Here is a 16,105-nt window from a genome sequence, read left to right as displayed (position 1 = left end):
TATCTTCTCATGTTGCTACTTAGAGAATTTTGGTCCGAAAGTTGCATGCTATCGACATGGCAATATTCCTGCATGTTCAGTAGGTGCATCGGCGAGTTCGGCACTGTCGTCAACTGGTCCATGTCCAAGCCGTCGCTGCCGTGCCCTCGGTTGTCCTACTAGTACTGGGCTGGCACTTGTACCAGTGTTGGTGCAGTGCGGGCAGTGATCTCCAAGCCCCTCCGGGCCGGAAGCCTGTGCGGAAGTTCTATGCTTGCATAGGCACCATGTTTTTATTTGAACCCAAGCTAGCTCCCTACATTAGATAGTTACAGTAGCTGTTATCTACCATAGGGCTTCGCCCTCGAGGACAAGAAACAGGAACCCAAAAAAAGCCTGTGCATCTATTTGGGAAGATCCACCAGCTTCCTCTGGGCGACCAGTAGAAGATTTTTGTGACCTGGGAGCGTGATAGGGTACCATTCTTCACTGGTTGCGTTCATTTCGGGCTGAACATTGTCTTGCAGGTGATGTGACTTTGTGCGATCCTTCCGCAGGTCTGTGCTCATTATCAAGTCATTGCTAGAAGCGAAGCTGTTACTGTACTCATGAATGGGGCTTGTCCAACATCTAGTTCTCGAAGTAACAGTCTCTGAGCTAGATGGAGTTGTACTATCATGAAGGGGGTTCTTCAAATTGGTTTTGGCTTTCAAAACATAGAAATTAGCTTCCAGTTCCTTCCACAAGCACTGGGTCCTTCTCGGCTTTTTAATGTACACTAATAAGGACCTATTAGATGTCCTCAGATACTCAGAAAGAAATTATATGAAGTGTGCGAAGTACAGGATCCAGCAAATGCTGGCCATACTACAGAAGTGCCGTGTGGGTATTTGGCAGATCTTGAGACTTACTTGCTCTGGAAAAACCTACGCAAGGCATAGCTATACATGAAAACTATAAAGATGAATGATTCGCATGCCAGATAGGGAGGCGGACCAGCACGGCGAATTTCCGAGGGGAAATAACGGTTTGCGACGGTGACAAAAGGCGCCCGCCTTTGACGGGCGCTCTGGCCTTGAAAAACAGGGAACCCACCCAAATCCGGAATGCCGTGGCCGCATGCCGTTGTGACCGGCTTGTGACTGATTTTGAAGAAGACCCACCAGTGTAAGCAAAGCCACCATCAATTCAGTATTTTCGTGCCGATTCAACTTGTGCTCCACCATTCGTTCCGATTTTAAGTAGAGCAGTTAGACCATCAATGGTTGCATAGATTGGTAAAAAAAACTAAGAGGGTAGGGTATCAGACGATGGAGCTACAGGCTTTGCACCGGTTTTGATTGAAGAACCCCCTTCGTGATAGTACCGGCCGACCGGACGTGAACATTTTCCAGAGCTGCGAGCTATGCTCTCATCAGAGGCCACGACGCAATCCGGAGGTTCACTGACTACACCACCAGCCAATCCCGATGTTTCGACGTCTTAGCCTTGATATCCGAGAATAGTTACCACGGTATCCCCAGATGTCTCAGTGATATCCTTCTGATATCAAAGGCTAGATATCTGCTGACCGTTGAGTCGAGTTGAGTTGACTCGGACCAACTCGCATAACTCGGTGGTTGGAGTTAAAACTGTGAGCCAATCAGAAGCCAGGACTCGCATCAACTGCCATTTCGGAGTTACATAAGCAGGTTGATCTCCGAAACGCGTCCTGTCGATCTTGTAGAACGCGACGCGTCGCCTACAACATCCACGCCGTGTACTTTCATTCTAATTGTTCACTCTACTACCTCGTAGTGCAGTAATGAATGATACATTTATTGGCCCATACTTCTTTGAGTTCAGTCCATTTGAAAGTCTCCTGTGTTGTCCAAACCTGGCTAAATATCTGCCCTACAGTGCCCCCAAGGATTTCAGCTTGAAGGAGTAGTTGCAGTAGTGAGGGACTGGTGTAGAGGGCTCAATGTTACTGACAGGACTGTGGTACTGGTACATACTTCACCAAGGCATTCAAGGATGCGCGACAACCCGAGGGCCATTGTCTCGCGCAGGAACCCGGGGCCGGCAACTCGGCCGGAATGCCGGCATTGCTTCGGCATCATCGTTCACGAATGAATTGGCTTGCTACGGCTAAAGAGGCGCGTTTGAAAGCAAACCTATATCAGTCCGTCCTCTCACCTCTCATATAGGACTGATTTTGTAGTCTGGCTTTGGGAGACTACATCAACTCGGTCGAGTCGGTGCGAGTTGGCCAACTCGACAGGCGAGGTGAGTTGAGTTACCGAGTTGAACTCAACTCAGCGGCAACACTACCTGAGTCAGGTCTTTGATCAAGTTGGCGGTGTACTACTTTGGTCAAGGCAAGGCACAATAGACTCAACTCAACTCAACTCAACTCGCGGCAACACTACCTGACTGATGTCCAAGGCCGGATATCAGAAAGCCGGACTCATCAGGATGATATCCGAAGGTCGGCAGAGGTCACGGACAATTGACGCACAACACAAATTTCCCCTAGCACAATCCATTTTGTGATGGTTACTTTGACTCCGGTCAATACACAAGGGTTATGAATTAATGGCTGCAAGCTACCTTCACTAGACGAAGAGGCGCCTCGAATGATTTCGGAACGGGAATCTATGGCGCGTTCCCTGGCACTTCCACACTGAATTCACCCGGTTGGATCGCATGGGTTTAACATTAATATTGATGCTATGGAAGGCTTGTGGTGTACAGACGGCGTGTGAACACACCATGGTATAAAGTCAGGATCAGCCTATTTCACTTTGTCGGCCCTTTCCCCCATAGAGCCACCGGGACATTATGACTTTCCTCGTTCAAGCTGCCTTGCTTTCATTATTCACCCTTCTGCTCGTGTATGCACGCAGACTTTTCAGATGCTCTCTCCGACTCCCACCGGGTCCTACGCCAGTCCCCCTCCTTGGCAATATTCACCAACTTCCCAAAATTGAGATATGGAAGACCCTAAGGGTGTGGGGTGTGCAGTATGGTGAGCATTTTCATTTATTGTTTTCCTTCTCTAAATGAAATGCAGGCGATGTGGTCTTTGCTCGATTCTTTGGCACACGCGTGCTCGTCGTCAATTCCTTACAGGTAGCTCAAGATCTGATGGACAAGAAGAGCTCGATCTATTCTGACAGACCAAGGTTCACCTTACATGCCGAATTGCAAGTATGTCAATTACTCTGTATCTATTAGGCCATTCAATGCCGCATGACTGACAGGATGGGGCTCCACTCCGTGACCTCTCATATGCGGTACGGCGAACGCTTCCGCAAGCAACGCCGGTGGATCCACAATGCCGTGCAAGATAAGGACGCGGTCAGGAACTTCCGTCCGATGAGACAGCGAGAGACGTACATACTCCTGTTGAACCTGATCGAGAAGCCTGACGACTATGTCGCACACATTGAGCAGCAAGTGATATCCTCTCCGTCCGCTCGAGGAGGCTGACCTTCTTCCAGGTTCGTGGTAGCCTTGGTCATGGAAGTAGCCTACGGGCATACCGTTCGGTCGTCCGATGACAATTATGTGCAGATTGTTCGGCAGGCGAGCACCGCAGTATCAGATGTCGGAAGCCCGGCCGCAAAGTTAGTGGACTTCTTCCCTGCGTGTAAGCCACATAATACTCTGGCCGAATCAGTGACGCTGACGAAAGATCGTAGTGAAGTTCCTGCCTTCCTGGATGCCTGGTGGTAGCTTCCAAAAGGAGGCAGCTAGGGTGCGTATTTTAGTACGAAAGCTGCTGGACATGCCATATGATATGGTGAAGAGTGCGTTGGTGCGTGTCTGGAACGGCTCCCCGAATCACATGTGAATGTTTGCCTGCAGGCCGCTGGTACTGCGGTACCATCCCTCACATCGTCTCTACTGGAGCAGGCAATCACTGAGGGAAAACTTACGGATGAAGAAGAAGAGGATATCAAGGGTACCGCAGGTGTCTTGTTCGGAGGTGCGCATTCACCTATCTACTTCAACCAATCCACGTTAACCTATACGCACCAGCGGGAACTGACACGGTAGACAATTATCTGGACGCGATTCTCGTGCAAGTTCTGATAAATCTAATTACTGCCGATCACAGACAGTTACCACGCTCTCTGTGTTCTTTTTGACTATGGTGCTTCACCCAGAAGTCTACAAGAAGGTGCAAGAAGAAATGGACCGGGTAGTCGGACACAGTCGTCTTCCGGACTTCGATGATCGCGACTCTTTGCCATATCTAGAATGTGTTCTGAAAGAGGTCTATCGGTACGCCCGTTTTTCTCGGCTGTAATGCATCATGTAATATTCTCGCGGGCAGGTGGAATGTTCCAGTTCCTCTCGGTGTTCCCCATCAGCTAATGCAGGACGATGAATACTGTGGATATCACATCCCAGGGGACACGATGGTTTTCCCGAATATATGGTTCGAACGTGCATCGGCTACAGAGAGTGTTTACTGATACGCTATCCTAAGGGCGATGTCACAAGATCCAAAATTCTACCCAGATCCTGAGAGGTTCCGTCCGGAACGGTTTGAGGAAATGGACGCGAATACGGCGGAGTTAAGAGACCCGTGGCATATCGTCTTTGGATTTGGTCGACGGTACGATCCTCAACCGCTCGTCCCTTCGTGTACAGCCTACCTAACCTTACCTCCTCGAACAGAATCTGTCCTGGCCGTCGATTCGCGGATGAGGCAATATGGATTGCCATAGCCAACATCGTAGCAACCCTAAACATTTGTAAGGCTCGAGATGCCCACGGCGAAGACGTTACGCCTCCACTGGCCTTCAGTGGTGAATTCACCAAGTATGTGACGCTCATACTCCTAGTGCGGGTACTGATCTAAGAGTGTCAAGCTGTCCTGTACCGTTCCAATGTTCGATTTTACCGCGATCTATGGCGGCTGTGGACTTGGTGTCGCAAATGCGGGCAAATGTTGCTGCCTGATGTACGATCCCGCTGATTTTATTGGTGTTGAGTTGTTGCCGTCACTCTATGCTTTGAATATACGTACCTGTAATTTGCGTGACACATGGCATTCAGTGTGTCTTCTAGTATCAATGAGATGGCCCGGCGGCGGCAGAGGTACTCTTAGGCGTCTATTGTGCAAATAAAGGCAAATATACGCGACGCGACGCGTTGGCCTCGCGTTTTGTAATCAGGTCATCCACTAGTACTGCGATTAACTTAGCCTTTTGCTACATCCAAATGACTTCGACTATGCTTGAGCCACTGTAAGTCCCTTTTGTTAGCCTACCTATTCATACATGAGATCGTCCGAAAACTTAGCGCTGTCCCGGCTACACCGCTCACAAGGCCACCAACCTGTATCCTCCCATTTTCGTCACGAACACCGTCATTCGTTTTGTCCTCCGCGAACAAGTCTTACAGACACCAATATGCAAACATTTACTTTGTGCGCTTGCAGACGCTGCGGCCTTTTGTAGAAGAGCGCGCAAGGAGGCGGTGGAAGGATGTTAAAGGTGTGCGCTATCTGACCCATGGACTATGGGATTCATCGTTATTGTGTTCTTCTCTAGGTAGCCCCGAGTTTGTGCCTCGTATGCTAGATGTTGTGAAGGGACAACTATGTTTCATCATTGGGACAGTATATATGGACATGCCCCTCAAACCCAACGTTCTCGAGGATCTCGCCCGCGATGTAAGTCTCACTATACATGTATACTGTGACTCCATTACTAAGTGATCGCGTATGCCCAGCACTCGATACCCGCACCCCCTCCGCGCGAGAAGTTCTTCTCTTCCGACGACGTCGTCACGCTTGAAGATGAGTCAGGGCGTATCTGCCTTACTGGAGAGAAAATCCGTAGTTCGTGTCTAGTAACCGGCGTGATACTTGGTGCACTGGGCCTGGAGAAGAATAGTGGAGACTTTGAAGTTATCGATATCTGCTACCCGGGGATGGCGTCACAACCAAGTGCGGGCTTAAGCTGGGGCAACCTTCAGCAGGCAGTTAATAGCGAGAGCATGGTCGTTGACGGTATGTGTCGCCCAGTGTATTTTTCGGCCCAGACACGAATCTCCTTGCAGAGTCACCAAACGAGCCTGGCGATGAGTGGATTGCTCTTGTCTCGGGCCTTGAGATTGGCGCGCCCTCTCCATCTGACGGCCAGATCGAAATGCTTGTGGAGTATCTCACAGGAGAAGCCGGCGGGCCACAAGACCAATCGGAAGCGGCACATATCTCGCGTCTAGTCATCGCCGGGAACTCGCTCGCACCTGTCCTGAGCACAAACGGAAGCGTGAACGAAGAGACCGACAGACGAGCTGTATGCGAGTTGACTTCCCGCCGACACCGCTGATTGACTAATTATTTGTGCTGCAGAGGCGATATGGCTACGATGCGGCCAACTTCTCACCACACCCCACGCTCAATCTGTCCGCGTACCTCCTGGATATCGCGCGCACAATGCCCGTGCACATCCTTCCAGGCACGTCCGACCCATCAGGCATCATCCTACCTCAACAGCCCATGCCGCGAGCCATGCTCGGCGGCGCAGCTTCTTTTTCCTCTTTCTCCTGCGAAACCAACCCGACCTACATCCGACTCGGGAGCGGGGACGCGCTCAATCAAGCCCAAAACGGAGACCTCACGAATGTCGGTTCCCAAGGAAAACTAATAGCCTCCACCTCCAAGCTCGCTGCGAAGCCGGCGCCGGAGTCCCAGCAAGCGCGCACGCTCCTCGTGTCCTCTGGCCAGCCGCTGCATGACATGTTCAAGTACGTGTCCTCGCCGCCCTGGACACGGCTCGGGATCGTGGAGGCGACGCTGCAGTGGCGCCACATAGCACCGACGGCTCCGGACACGCTGTGGTGCCACCCGTACTTCTCGGCGGACCCGTTTGTGATCGGAGAGACACCCGACGTGTATGTTGTTGGGTGTCAGCCGGACTTCGGGACGAGGCTTGTTGAAGAGGGCGGGAAGAGCCGGGACGGAGGAGGGGAGGATGTCGATATGGATGGGGCGCATGAGGGTCGGAAGAGATGTCGGATCATACTGGTGCCAGGATTTAGGGAGACGGGAATACTCGTGTTGGTCAATATGCGGACATTCGCGGTGCGGACTGTGCAGTTTGCGGTTACAACTATAACGCCTTGATCGCCAGGCACTTGGTGTCAACATGTTTATAAGAGTACTATTTGGTGAGTGTGATAGAAATTTTCCCGTAGCAAGATTCCGCGATGACATTGTTGTATATACTTGAATTCCTGTCGTGTCTACAGCGTCATGTTTCGTCTATCATGATAATTATCCGTGCATCTAGCAAACGGAAATTGAACTAAACATACAGCGGATCAGAGACAAAATGATCAATGCTCTGGAGTCGGGGAGTCGCCGGAACACATGCAGTCACGCTCCGAGACGGAATCGGCGTAAACCCACTGCTCGCATGCGAGGCTCCACGCGAGATTGAAGGCAGCCGTAATAAAGCCGTCCCAGATAGAGGAACAATATCCTGCTCGTTCCTAGGCATCGCGAGCCATTCGGGCTCCTCAATTAATGGGATGGGGGTCGAGAGACCTGGGGGACGAAAGGAATACATGATGGGTGTCCCGTCGGACTCCACGCGTTGCAGCGAGCTGGGAACCACTGGAGATCGGGAGAATGAGAGGTGGAATTCCGTGCCGAGGCCTAAGCCAAGGCCCGCAGGAGCGCCACAACGAGCTGAAGACTGCACCTCGTTGAGTGGAGGTGGTTCAACGTAGAGGGCGGGGCCGGCGACTCGTCTGTGCGTGGGACCTTCTATATTTGTGGACGATCCGCCGTGCCCGAGGCTAGCGCAATCTTGCCGTTGGTCGCAAGACCTTTCGATTCTGGAGCACGATGCTGATGACAACCCTTTAGGACCTCATAGACGTAACAAAAGAGCTGCATTTACTTATCTGTGAGGATGCGCCATGCGACCCAACTGTGTCATGAATATTCGACTCTAGACCAGCTAAAGAGAGAGTGATGCGGCTTTGCGAGGTTGAAGACATATTGATGTGAATGTAAGTCGACGGATAAGAAGTATAGTAGGTTCAGGCTGACAGCTAGCGTGCTTTTATACAGAATCCTGCGGAAGGGCTGTACCATCCGCTCTCGCCCATCCGTCGGGTCCGCCACACGGATGACCTTCAGGAACTGCCTTTTTTGGATCGACACCCGTCGGACGGATGTTTGCTCCGCGATTTTCTCGCGGATGTGTATCGGTAGAGTGGACGCTAGTGATGCCGCTGAGTTGAGTTCAACTCGGTAACTCAGCTCACCTCGCCCGTCGAGTTGGCCAACTCGCACCGACTCGACATCACCGAGTTCGACTAGTCCTGGCTTCTGATTGGCTCACAGTTTTAACACTCCAACTCGCTCCACCGAGTTGGTCCGACTCAACTCAACTCAATTCAACTCGCGGCAACACTACACCGCCGCCGCCGCCGCCACTGGACGCTGCCCGCCTAAGATCACACGCCAACAGAGATCAAGTGTTTTTTCAAGATTCTGACGGTGTTGATCCTATGGGCCGGTACACTTGCTGATGTAAACAGAGTCAAAGTTACGTAATGTTTGACTGCCGATTATAGCATCAGTAGCTACTACCGCTGTCTCTCGCCGACTTGTCAGTCGAGCTTGTTGTGAATGAGTCTCCTGCGATTTCGTGTGCCTGTAGCATCTATATGTCGTTCGTTCAGCACCACGTCAATAATTTTCTCTGGTCACAACAAGGTGCTTCTCGGACAGCCTTGACATCGTTCGTCCTACCCACTCACTGACTAAACTTTCTAGTGGTCGAAAATCAAGCACAAGAAAGGCGCGAACGATGCTCAGAAGGGTGCAATCTATAGCAAAGCTTACAGGGTAATTCATTCTCATTTCGGAACCTCGCGGTGACTGACTGGTTGTCTCAGGATATAGTACTTGCGGTGCGAAGTACGCCTGCTGAGTTCGTGGTGGTGTTGAACGAGCATCCCGATGACGGTTACCAGATGGCGGCAATGCGGATCCTGACTTGAACGCGGCGCTGGCTGTAGTGCTGAAAAAGGTGAAGGCGCAGGGCGTCCCGAAGGAGAACGTCGAGAATGCGCTGAAAAAGGTCCGCCCGCTTATCATATTGCTTGCTTCCGTGTCTCGAACTCCTGCGCAGGTTCGGGGTCTAAAGGACAAGGGTGGTGATCAGCAGCTCACGTATGAATTGCTTGGGCCTGGTTCGGTCAGCCTGATCGTGTAAGTGGAGATACCACGCATGTCTGTTGGCGTTGCTGACTCTGCGAAGCGAGTGTGTCACTGACAACACGAACCGCACATTGAAAATGATGCAGATTTGCATGAAGGCGTATGGGTGCGATGCTATTTAGTACGTCCTGACTACGGTCCCGCTGACGCTCCACAGCGCACGCTTCGCGAATGTGTCCTATCTCTTCCATCGGAGGGGACGCGTCGAGGTCGCAATCGATAAAGGAGACGACGCTGAAGTAGAACAAGTGATTGAGGCAGCGCTGGAGGCGGGTGCAGAGGACTTCGAGCAGAATGAGACCGAAGACAGTCTCGAAATCGAGGTACGACCCTTGGCGGCCAATGGTTTTCGTGACTGAAATCTCGCTTCCAGTTCCTCTGCGCCCCAAATGCTGTTACGAGATTGATCGAGGCGGTCACTGCGCCAGGCATGAGTCGGGAGTTGATCAACTCGGAACTCATCTATGCACCGCTGGAATCCTGCGATCCGCCTGAGGATGAGGAAACACAAACTCATCTGTCCGATCTCATAGAGAAGCTAGAGTCTAGTGACGACGTGTTGAATGTATGGACGAGTGTAGACGGTTAGATTACTCGTCCTTTCTCACTACATTCGCATCGCCGAAGCATAAAGCATGGCTACTGCATCTGCCACTCGTATGTACATCTGGAACTGTCACCCAGCTCACTGTATGCTATTGACCAGGGAGTAGCATTTGGTCCATCACTAATTGATACAACAATGGCCCATTGCGAGATATACAATTGTACAAAGTGGTGCAGACACAACACCGCACGACGGGAGCACGATAGCTTAGAAAACACAACATATCCAGATAGCGAGATTATAATGCAAGACAAATGTGAGATGGAAAACTGAAAACATGAGACGTTCCACGCAGTAAGATCACACACCGACAGCCTTGCCATACCAACTGGGCGACAACGACATCCACGCGGACGCCTGCGCACCGCCGAGTGTCACCATCCCAATACTCTGCGCATATGTTGTATACTGTTTGAACTTCTTAAACCCAGCGCGCTTGTAAGCGTCCGGATCTTCCTTCATCAGCATCATCGCAACATTATGCCGCGAAGGCTGGAGATTTCCGATCATCCTGCATCTCTCGAGCACTACAAGGAGGACATTGTAGTGAGCAGGAACAGGGGAAAGAACTTGCACAGGAGGTGGTGTTGGTGCGGCCGAAGGAATAGCAGGAGAAACGACAGAAGGATCAGAGGTGTTTGGAGGGCCAGGCTGCGAGATGCTGGGCTTATCGACAGAGCGTAGAACGTGGACAGTAGATAGCTCTGAAGAAGACTCGGACTGCACTGGAAGAGCCGAACTGTCACCACATGAAGCTGTTGCCTGCGGAGGTGGCGAGACGCCGACCACCACCTTCACAGATGGACCAGAGCACTCAGGAGCGCCTGGCTGAGAATGAGCCGGTATGGAAGTCGGTCTGGGAGCAGTGGTAGTAGGAGCCGGAGGGTCGACTGGTACAGCGATGGGCTTCGGAGCCATTGGCAACCCAGCGCCGTTTGCGTTGCTCCCCTGTGTAATTGGTGTATTCTGCGACGGCAGTGTCAACTGCACAGGTGCGGGTTGGGTAGCGATAGACCATCCAGGGGACAACATTGGCGGTTTCAATGGCAAAGACGAAACGCTCCCAACCAGCGAGGACGAGTCGTCTTTCAGTACTGTCGGAGATATCTCTGATGTCCCGCGAGTCGAGTTGGGACTGACGGTTTTGGTACTGGCAACCTCATGGACTGACCTGGCAGGCAACTCAATCCCAGCGGGTGGCTCCCTGGAGGGCTCTTGAACCTGATTCAGAGCAGGGCTTGGAGTGGTTGATAAGGTGAGGGGCGTGGACGTTGCTAGTGCGGGGGACGAGCAGTTGCCGTGTGCAGCGGGCGACGTCAGGAATGCGGGAGCATCCTTTACCGATGTCTATGCATAGTTGGCAAGTTGATTGGCACGTCAGAAAGGCCTACATTCCTTGGGCACAAAACTTACGACGTTCTGCGGGGTGTCAGCAAGAGGCTGCAACACCACGGGGGTCTCATTCTGTCCGGTTATACTAGGGGTAGAGGGAAGGGACAAGCTCGATCCCTGGCATACACGACTCGATTGAGTACCGATGAAACTATTGAAGAACGAATAGTAAACGCACGGATATGGACGAAACGTCCAGAGATCGTTCCTGGAAATTCTTCAAATGTACGTTGAGGTCTGGAATCGGCTCTGTATCCTCCAAAATCGTCTCCTTTATTTCCCTCGTTTCCACAGTCTTAGATCCAGGGATGAGAAGGCATCCGGACGAACGAACAGGCGTTTGTGGGGCAGATCTCGGCACGTCGACAGTCCTGCTCGCGAATCGCGGGCTCGTGCCACGATCCACAAAAGTAGAATGTGTACGACCGCTCTCCTGCTCAGACGTCAGAGTCGCTCCGCTCAAATTCTCTCGGAAGGATAGACGACGAGGGTTTCGCACACCAGACTGCGAGGTCTGGCCGATTAACACGCTGGCCGATTGCGTCCTACGGTGCAAGTCGACGCCGGGCCCTGGTATCAGCAGCCCTGAGTCATCAGTAGTTGAGTGTGCGTCCTTGCCTGCCTTTCCGAGAATATCGCAATCCCAGTCAAGGACTTCGGATGCTTGGGACTTGAGGCTAGCATGCGTCGCGTTGGGAGCCACGAGAACTACGCGATACCTCCGCAGTCGAAGAACTGACACAGCGTACACAAAGTCGCGGTCGCCTGTGATGAGGAGAAGAGTGGCTGGTGCAGGAGTGTCGATCGCATATGTTAGCATGTCGACTGCCACTCAAACTCAGAACTCAGGATGCATGCTCAGAGAGCGCGAACGACACACCCATCATCATCTTGTCCGCGACCTCTTTACGGCCATTGTGTGGGCAGTCTGTTAGCGAAACTCCACAAGATTGGAGCTCGGACCGCAGGTTCATAGACTTTGGCGAAGACTGCTCAGACAGTTCGAGGTAGGCCTTGAACTGTTTCACGCTTCCGAATCTATGCGCAATTTCTCGTATGTTATTCATGATATCATACCCGGGAGCCGTTGAGGGCGGTGAGCAGTTCTCTGGCAGAAAAATTAAATCATAGCGGTGGAAGATCTGCAAGAGATGGACCGACCGTAATCCCAGAAAATGGCGACATGTTCGTGCTCGTGGATAGCAGCAGACATTGAAACTGAGAAAGAGAGCGGATGCACCACCAGGGTGGCTAACAAAAGGCTGAGAGGCGAATAGAGTTTAAGGGCATGCAAAGGTACAGCCGCTTCAAAGGCGGTGCACGATTCAGAAGTCCTGTCAGACGCCAGTTGCCTTTTGCGTTCAAGAACAACACATCGTCCAAGATTTTTGACAAGCCTGAGAGCGTGTAGTCCTCTAAGTTCAAGGCGAACAAGGTCTTAGCACATCCAGTAACAATAACCAACGCAGCGCGGAGTGTCATCGAAAATGCGCATTCAATGTTCATGTCAGACGGAAGTCGGCGAAAATTTTCACCGTTGTCTGGCCAGACGAGGCAGCCTCATGTAGCTGGCCAACCAGAGTCCAGAGTCCAGAGGAGATTCCGAAGGAACGTGCGTATATATGGCAAGCACTCAGTGAGGGTTGGAGAAGTGAAGCTTCACCTTCGCTGACTTCAACTGGCGATCTAGATTAACTTGTACCGACCATAGGTAAAAATGCTGCAGTACCAACAGAGCACAGACACTCCAAAGAGCATAACACTAGGTATGTTGTATCAATACAGAGGCTTGCGCCATACACTGCGACTGCTAAAATACAATACCGCAAATAGAAGTAGGGTGGGCCATTCTCTTCAAGTTCAAGTTTCATGCACCTACTATGACCCTACCATACCAAGCCGGATTCAGCGATATCCAGGCTTGTCCGGATACTCCCCCTAAGGTAACCATCCCAACCTTCTCTGCATGCGCGGTATACATAGTAAAATTCTTGAAACCCGAAACCGAGTACAACTTCGGATTTCCTTGCACAAGTGTAAGTCCAACGATGCTCCGCAAGGGACGGAGGACCCCTGCCCTTTTGCATTTCTCCAAGATTTGTAGGAGGGACTTGAAATGTGGAGGGATTGGAAGAAGGTTAGGCGAATTCGAGTTAGTCGAATTCGCCGACGTTGGGGCATTTGCGACAGGGTCCCTGTCAGAAGGTAGAGTTACGGGGAGCACCGAAGGAGCCCGAGGTATCGGTGAAACGGGCGGTCGTATGGGTGATCCAGCCTGCATTGAAACAGCGGCTGTAACAGCTTCGGCAACTGTAGGTGGAGTATTCGCCCCTCCGGATAATCCATTAAATGTCGAGGGAGGGGTCGAACTGTAGTTATCCTCTGCGACACTCGAACAAATCGGAGAAGCTGAAGGGAGTGGCTGTATATTTGTCTGTGCTAATATGATCTCCGCGAATATAGAAGGATTGGCGTCATTTATCGAAATTTTCTTTTGGGAAGATGATGAAGAGAATCCGGTATCAGGAGACGTGGTGCGTGCCATCGATCCTCCCGAACTACTGGCGATGGTGGAGGTCAAAGTTTCGGAAGGTTTGTCGTCTGGCAACGATTGGACCGGTGAATGATGTAATGGCTCCTCGATCAGAGCGCGACTCGGGGAAGGAAACGGTATATCGCTTGGAATTACAGCCGGTGTGCTAGGCAAGGGTACTACTTGTGTATCCGTTGGTTTCTGTCAGTTCCAACCGATGTGCAAATCAATCTCCTTTTGTTCCCACAGCGATAGATTCCACAAATCAGGGCCTACCTCATCTTGCATGACATCAGACTGTATCTGCTGCACCACATATGGTCCAGGGCACGCCGCTACGCAGCGCATTGAAGGGGTGAGCATTGAAGATGGCTGGCATCAACAAATGAGCCTTTGACATTTGTTATCATGAAAATAAAGTAGCGCACGTCTACGGTGGACGACTCGCCGTCGGACGAAGGATTCTGCAATTTCTTCAGGTACACGTCGAGATCCAGGATATGCTCGATGTCTTCTGATTCTATGTCGCTGTGTTCCGTGTCTGCGACTGCTTGCTGAGAAGACCCACTTGCATCGACGTCTCGAGTCAGCGTAGTTCTGATAGAATGATGCGAAATTGGGCCTGTATCCATAGATGCACTGCGAGAATGACCATCGTCTCTAGTGACAGTCAGTTGCACCGTCTCGGATGAATTATCTCGAAAAGATGGACGATGGGGCCTGCGCTGGGCTGGTGGAGACGAGCACATCAGAACGCTCGTCGATTGCGTCCTGACGCGTGATGGGTCAACCCTCGTGTGCCGCGCATCCTTGCTCGTCTTTCTGAGAACATCACCGTCCCAGTCGAGCACCTCGGATGCCTGGGACCTGAGACTAGTGTGCGTCGTGTTCGGTGCGACCAGAACGACGCGGTACTTCCGTAATCTTAACACCGAGACGGCGTACACAAAGTCGCGATCGCCTGTAATCAGTACAAGGGTGGCCGGGGCAGGTGTATCGATCGCATAGGTCAACATGTCGACTACGGTGAACGTCCTCGTTACTCATTATACGCTCAGACTACGCTGTAACATACCAATCATCATCTTGTCTGCCACTTCCTTTCGACCATTATGGGGACAGTCTGTTAATGATACCCCACAAGACTGGAGCTCAGAGCGCAGGTTGAGAGACTTCGACGACGATTGTTCGGACAATTCTAGGTAAGCTTTGAACTGTTTAACACTTCCAAACTTGTGAGCGATCTCGCGTATGTTGTTCGTTATATCATATCCCGGGACTGTTGTAGGCGGAGTGCAGTTCTCTAATAGAGAGGAGGAGCTCAGATTCTGTAGAAGAAAAATGTACACGAAGCACTGACCGTAATCCCAGAAAACGGCAACATGCTCATGATCGTCAACGATAGTAGACATTGAAATGTAGAAGGACAGTAACTGTACCACCCGGATAGCAACCGATGGCATTTAAGTGAGAGGCAAACACGATTAGGCGCGATAAATGCGTGGTGCAGTCGTTCCATGAACTTCCGACTGGTCACTTGCCTTTTGTGTCCGCCAGCCCACGCAAGTCGCAGTCACCCGAATCGGATGTGCAAACAACAGCCGTGTTCAGGATAAATATTGTATTCGGTACTCAGTCAGGAATGCGTTGTCAATGTGCCAGAGGAGGAGCATCAAGGCTGGAGATGTGGCTGAAGCAAGCAGGCAATGATGGCGCCTGCAAGGTGCAAGTATGACTACAACAACATGAATATGACCGCAGAGTCTACCAAGTCTCACAGGATGTCCAGATGTCACGGGTGACGGCACATGGCTCTGTAGTCCAGAATCATACACAAGGAGCAAAACAGTAGGGGTCAGCCACAGATTTCCGTTCCTCGCGAGCATGCAGCATGTATCATGGGTGGTCTGTCATAGTGTCGTGCAGATGGCATGTTGTTGCCTTGCCGCACGCATCCTGCGCACAAAATTCAATCAGCTCCGCTAACTCCTGAAGAAAATGAGCGCTCAACAGATATTTAGGATACTCTGATCGAATGGCAGGAAAGACTGCCCAGTAGGTAATGGCAGCATTTATCCGGAATGAAGGAAATTGAAAAAATTGTACTTCAACGAAGAGGTGTCCGGCACGACCGCTGAGTTGAGTCAGTCGCGGAGCACGAAAGCGTGTCGCGACGCGCCCGTAACGTGCCACGTTTATAGCTGAGCACTATACGCACCCACTACGTGCAGCGGCCTGCACGATGCGACTTCTGTGGGCTTTACTACCACTTATACCTGGCGTATTGTCTCGACCAACAAACGACTCGGAGTCGTTAATATGGGGTGCCTATCGACCGAACTTGTATTTTGGT

General features: G+C 51.5%; 5 protein-coding genes across 5 annotated transcripts; 3 read left to right on the top strand and 2 right to left on the bottom strand.

Moving 5' to 3' along the window:
* Window positions 1–3,397: 3,397 nt before the first annotated feature.
* SCP_0408400 (Multifunctional cytochrome P450 monooxygenase af510) lies at window positions 3,398–4,834 on the top strand (the record flags this gene model as incomplete). Its single annotated transcript, XM_027757568.1, has 9 exons — window positions 3,398–3,420; window positions 3,465–3,613; window positions 3,666–3,781; window positions 3,832–3,952; window positions 4,006–4,019; window positions 4,085–4,251; window positions 4,304–4,408; window positions 4,460–4,588; window positions 4,651–4,834. 9 exons carry the CDS (start codon window positions 3,398–3,400, stop codon window positions 4,832–4,834), a joined length of 1,008 nt encoding a protein of 335 aa, XP_027613369.1.
* A 362-nt stretch (window positions 4,835–5,196) lies between these two features.
* Window positions 5,197–7,108, top strand: SCP_0408390 (DNA polymerase subunit delta-2; the record flags this gene model as incomplete). Its single annotated transcript, XM_027757567.1, has 6 exons — window positions 5,197–5,222; window positions 5,278–5,471; window positions 5,529–5,650; window positions 5,710–5,989; window positions 6,040–6,278; window positions 6,335–7,108. The coding sequence occupies 6 exons, from the start codon at window positions 5,197–5,199 to the stop codon at window positions 7,106–7,108; spliced, it is 1,635 nt and encodes a 544-aa protein (XP_027613368.1).
* A 1,518-nt stretch (window positions 7,109–8,626) lies between these two features.
* On the top strand, window positions 8,627–9,809 carry SCP_0408380 (Probable transcriptional regulatory protein; the record flags this gene model as incomplete). Its single annotated transcript, XM_027757566.1, has 8 exons — window positions 8,627–8,713; window positions 8,774–8,845; window positions 8,896–8,917; window positions 8,974–9,080; window positions 9,132–9,211; window positions 9,261–9,326; window positions 9,378–9,543; window positions 9,594–9,809. 8 exons carry the CDS (start codon window positions 8,627–8,629, stop codon window positions 9,807–9,809), a joined length of 816 nt encoding a protein of 271 aa, XP_027613367.1.
* A 318-nt stretch (window positions 9,810–10,127) lies between these two features.
* Window positions 10,128–12,432, bottom strand: SCP_0408370 (hypothetical protein; the record flags this gene model as incomplete). The annotated part of the gene is made up of 5 exons (XM_027757565.1): window positions 10,128–11,174; window positions 11,241–11,336; window positions 11,398–12,044; window positions 12,100–12,327; window positions 12,381–12,432. 5 exons carry the CDS (start codon window positions 12,430–12,432, stop codon window positions 10,128–10,130), a joined length of 2,070 nt encoding a protein of 689 aa, XP_027613366.1.
* A 654-nt stretch (window positions 12,433–13,086) lies between these two features.
* SCP_0408360 (hypothetical protein) lies at window positions 13,087–15,164 on the bottom strand (the record flags this gene model as incomplete). Its single annotated transcript, XM_027757564.1, has 5 exons — window positions 13,087–13,953; window positions 14,029–14,124; window positions 14,181–14,773; window positions 14,828–15,055; window positions 15,113–15,164. 5 exons carry the CDS (start codon window positions 15,162–15,164, stop codon window positions 13,087–13,089), a joined length of 1,836 nt encoding a protein of 611 aa, XP_027613365.1.
* Window positions 15,165–16,105: the final 941 nt, after the last annotated feature.

The sequence above is a fragment of the Sparassis crispa genome (genome assembly GCF_003851025.1).
Source record: "Sparassis crispa DNA, contig_000003F, whole genome shotgun sequence".
Lineage (NCBI taxonomy): Eukaryota > Fungi > Basidiomycota > Agaricomycetes > Polyporales > Sparassidaceae > Sparassis > Sparassis crispa.
Note: the sequence above shows the minus strand (reverse complement) of the source record. Positions and strands in the feature narration are given on the sequence as shown.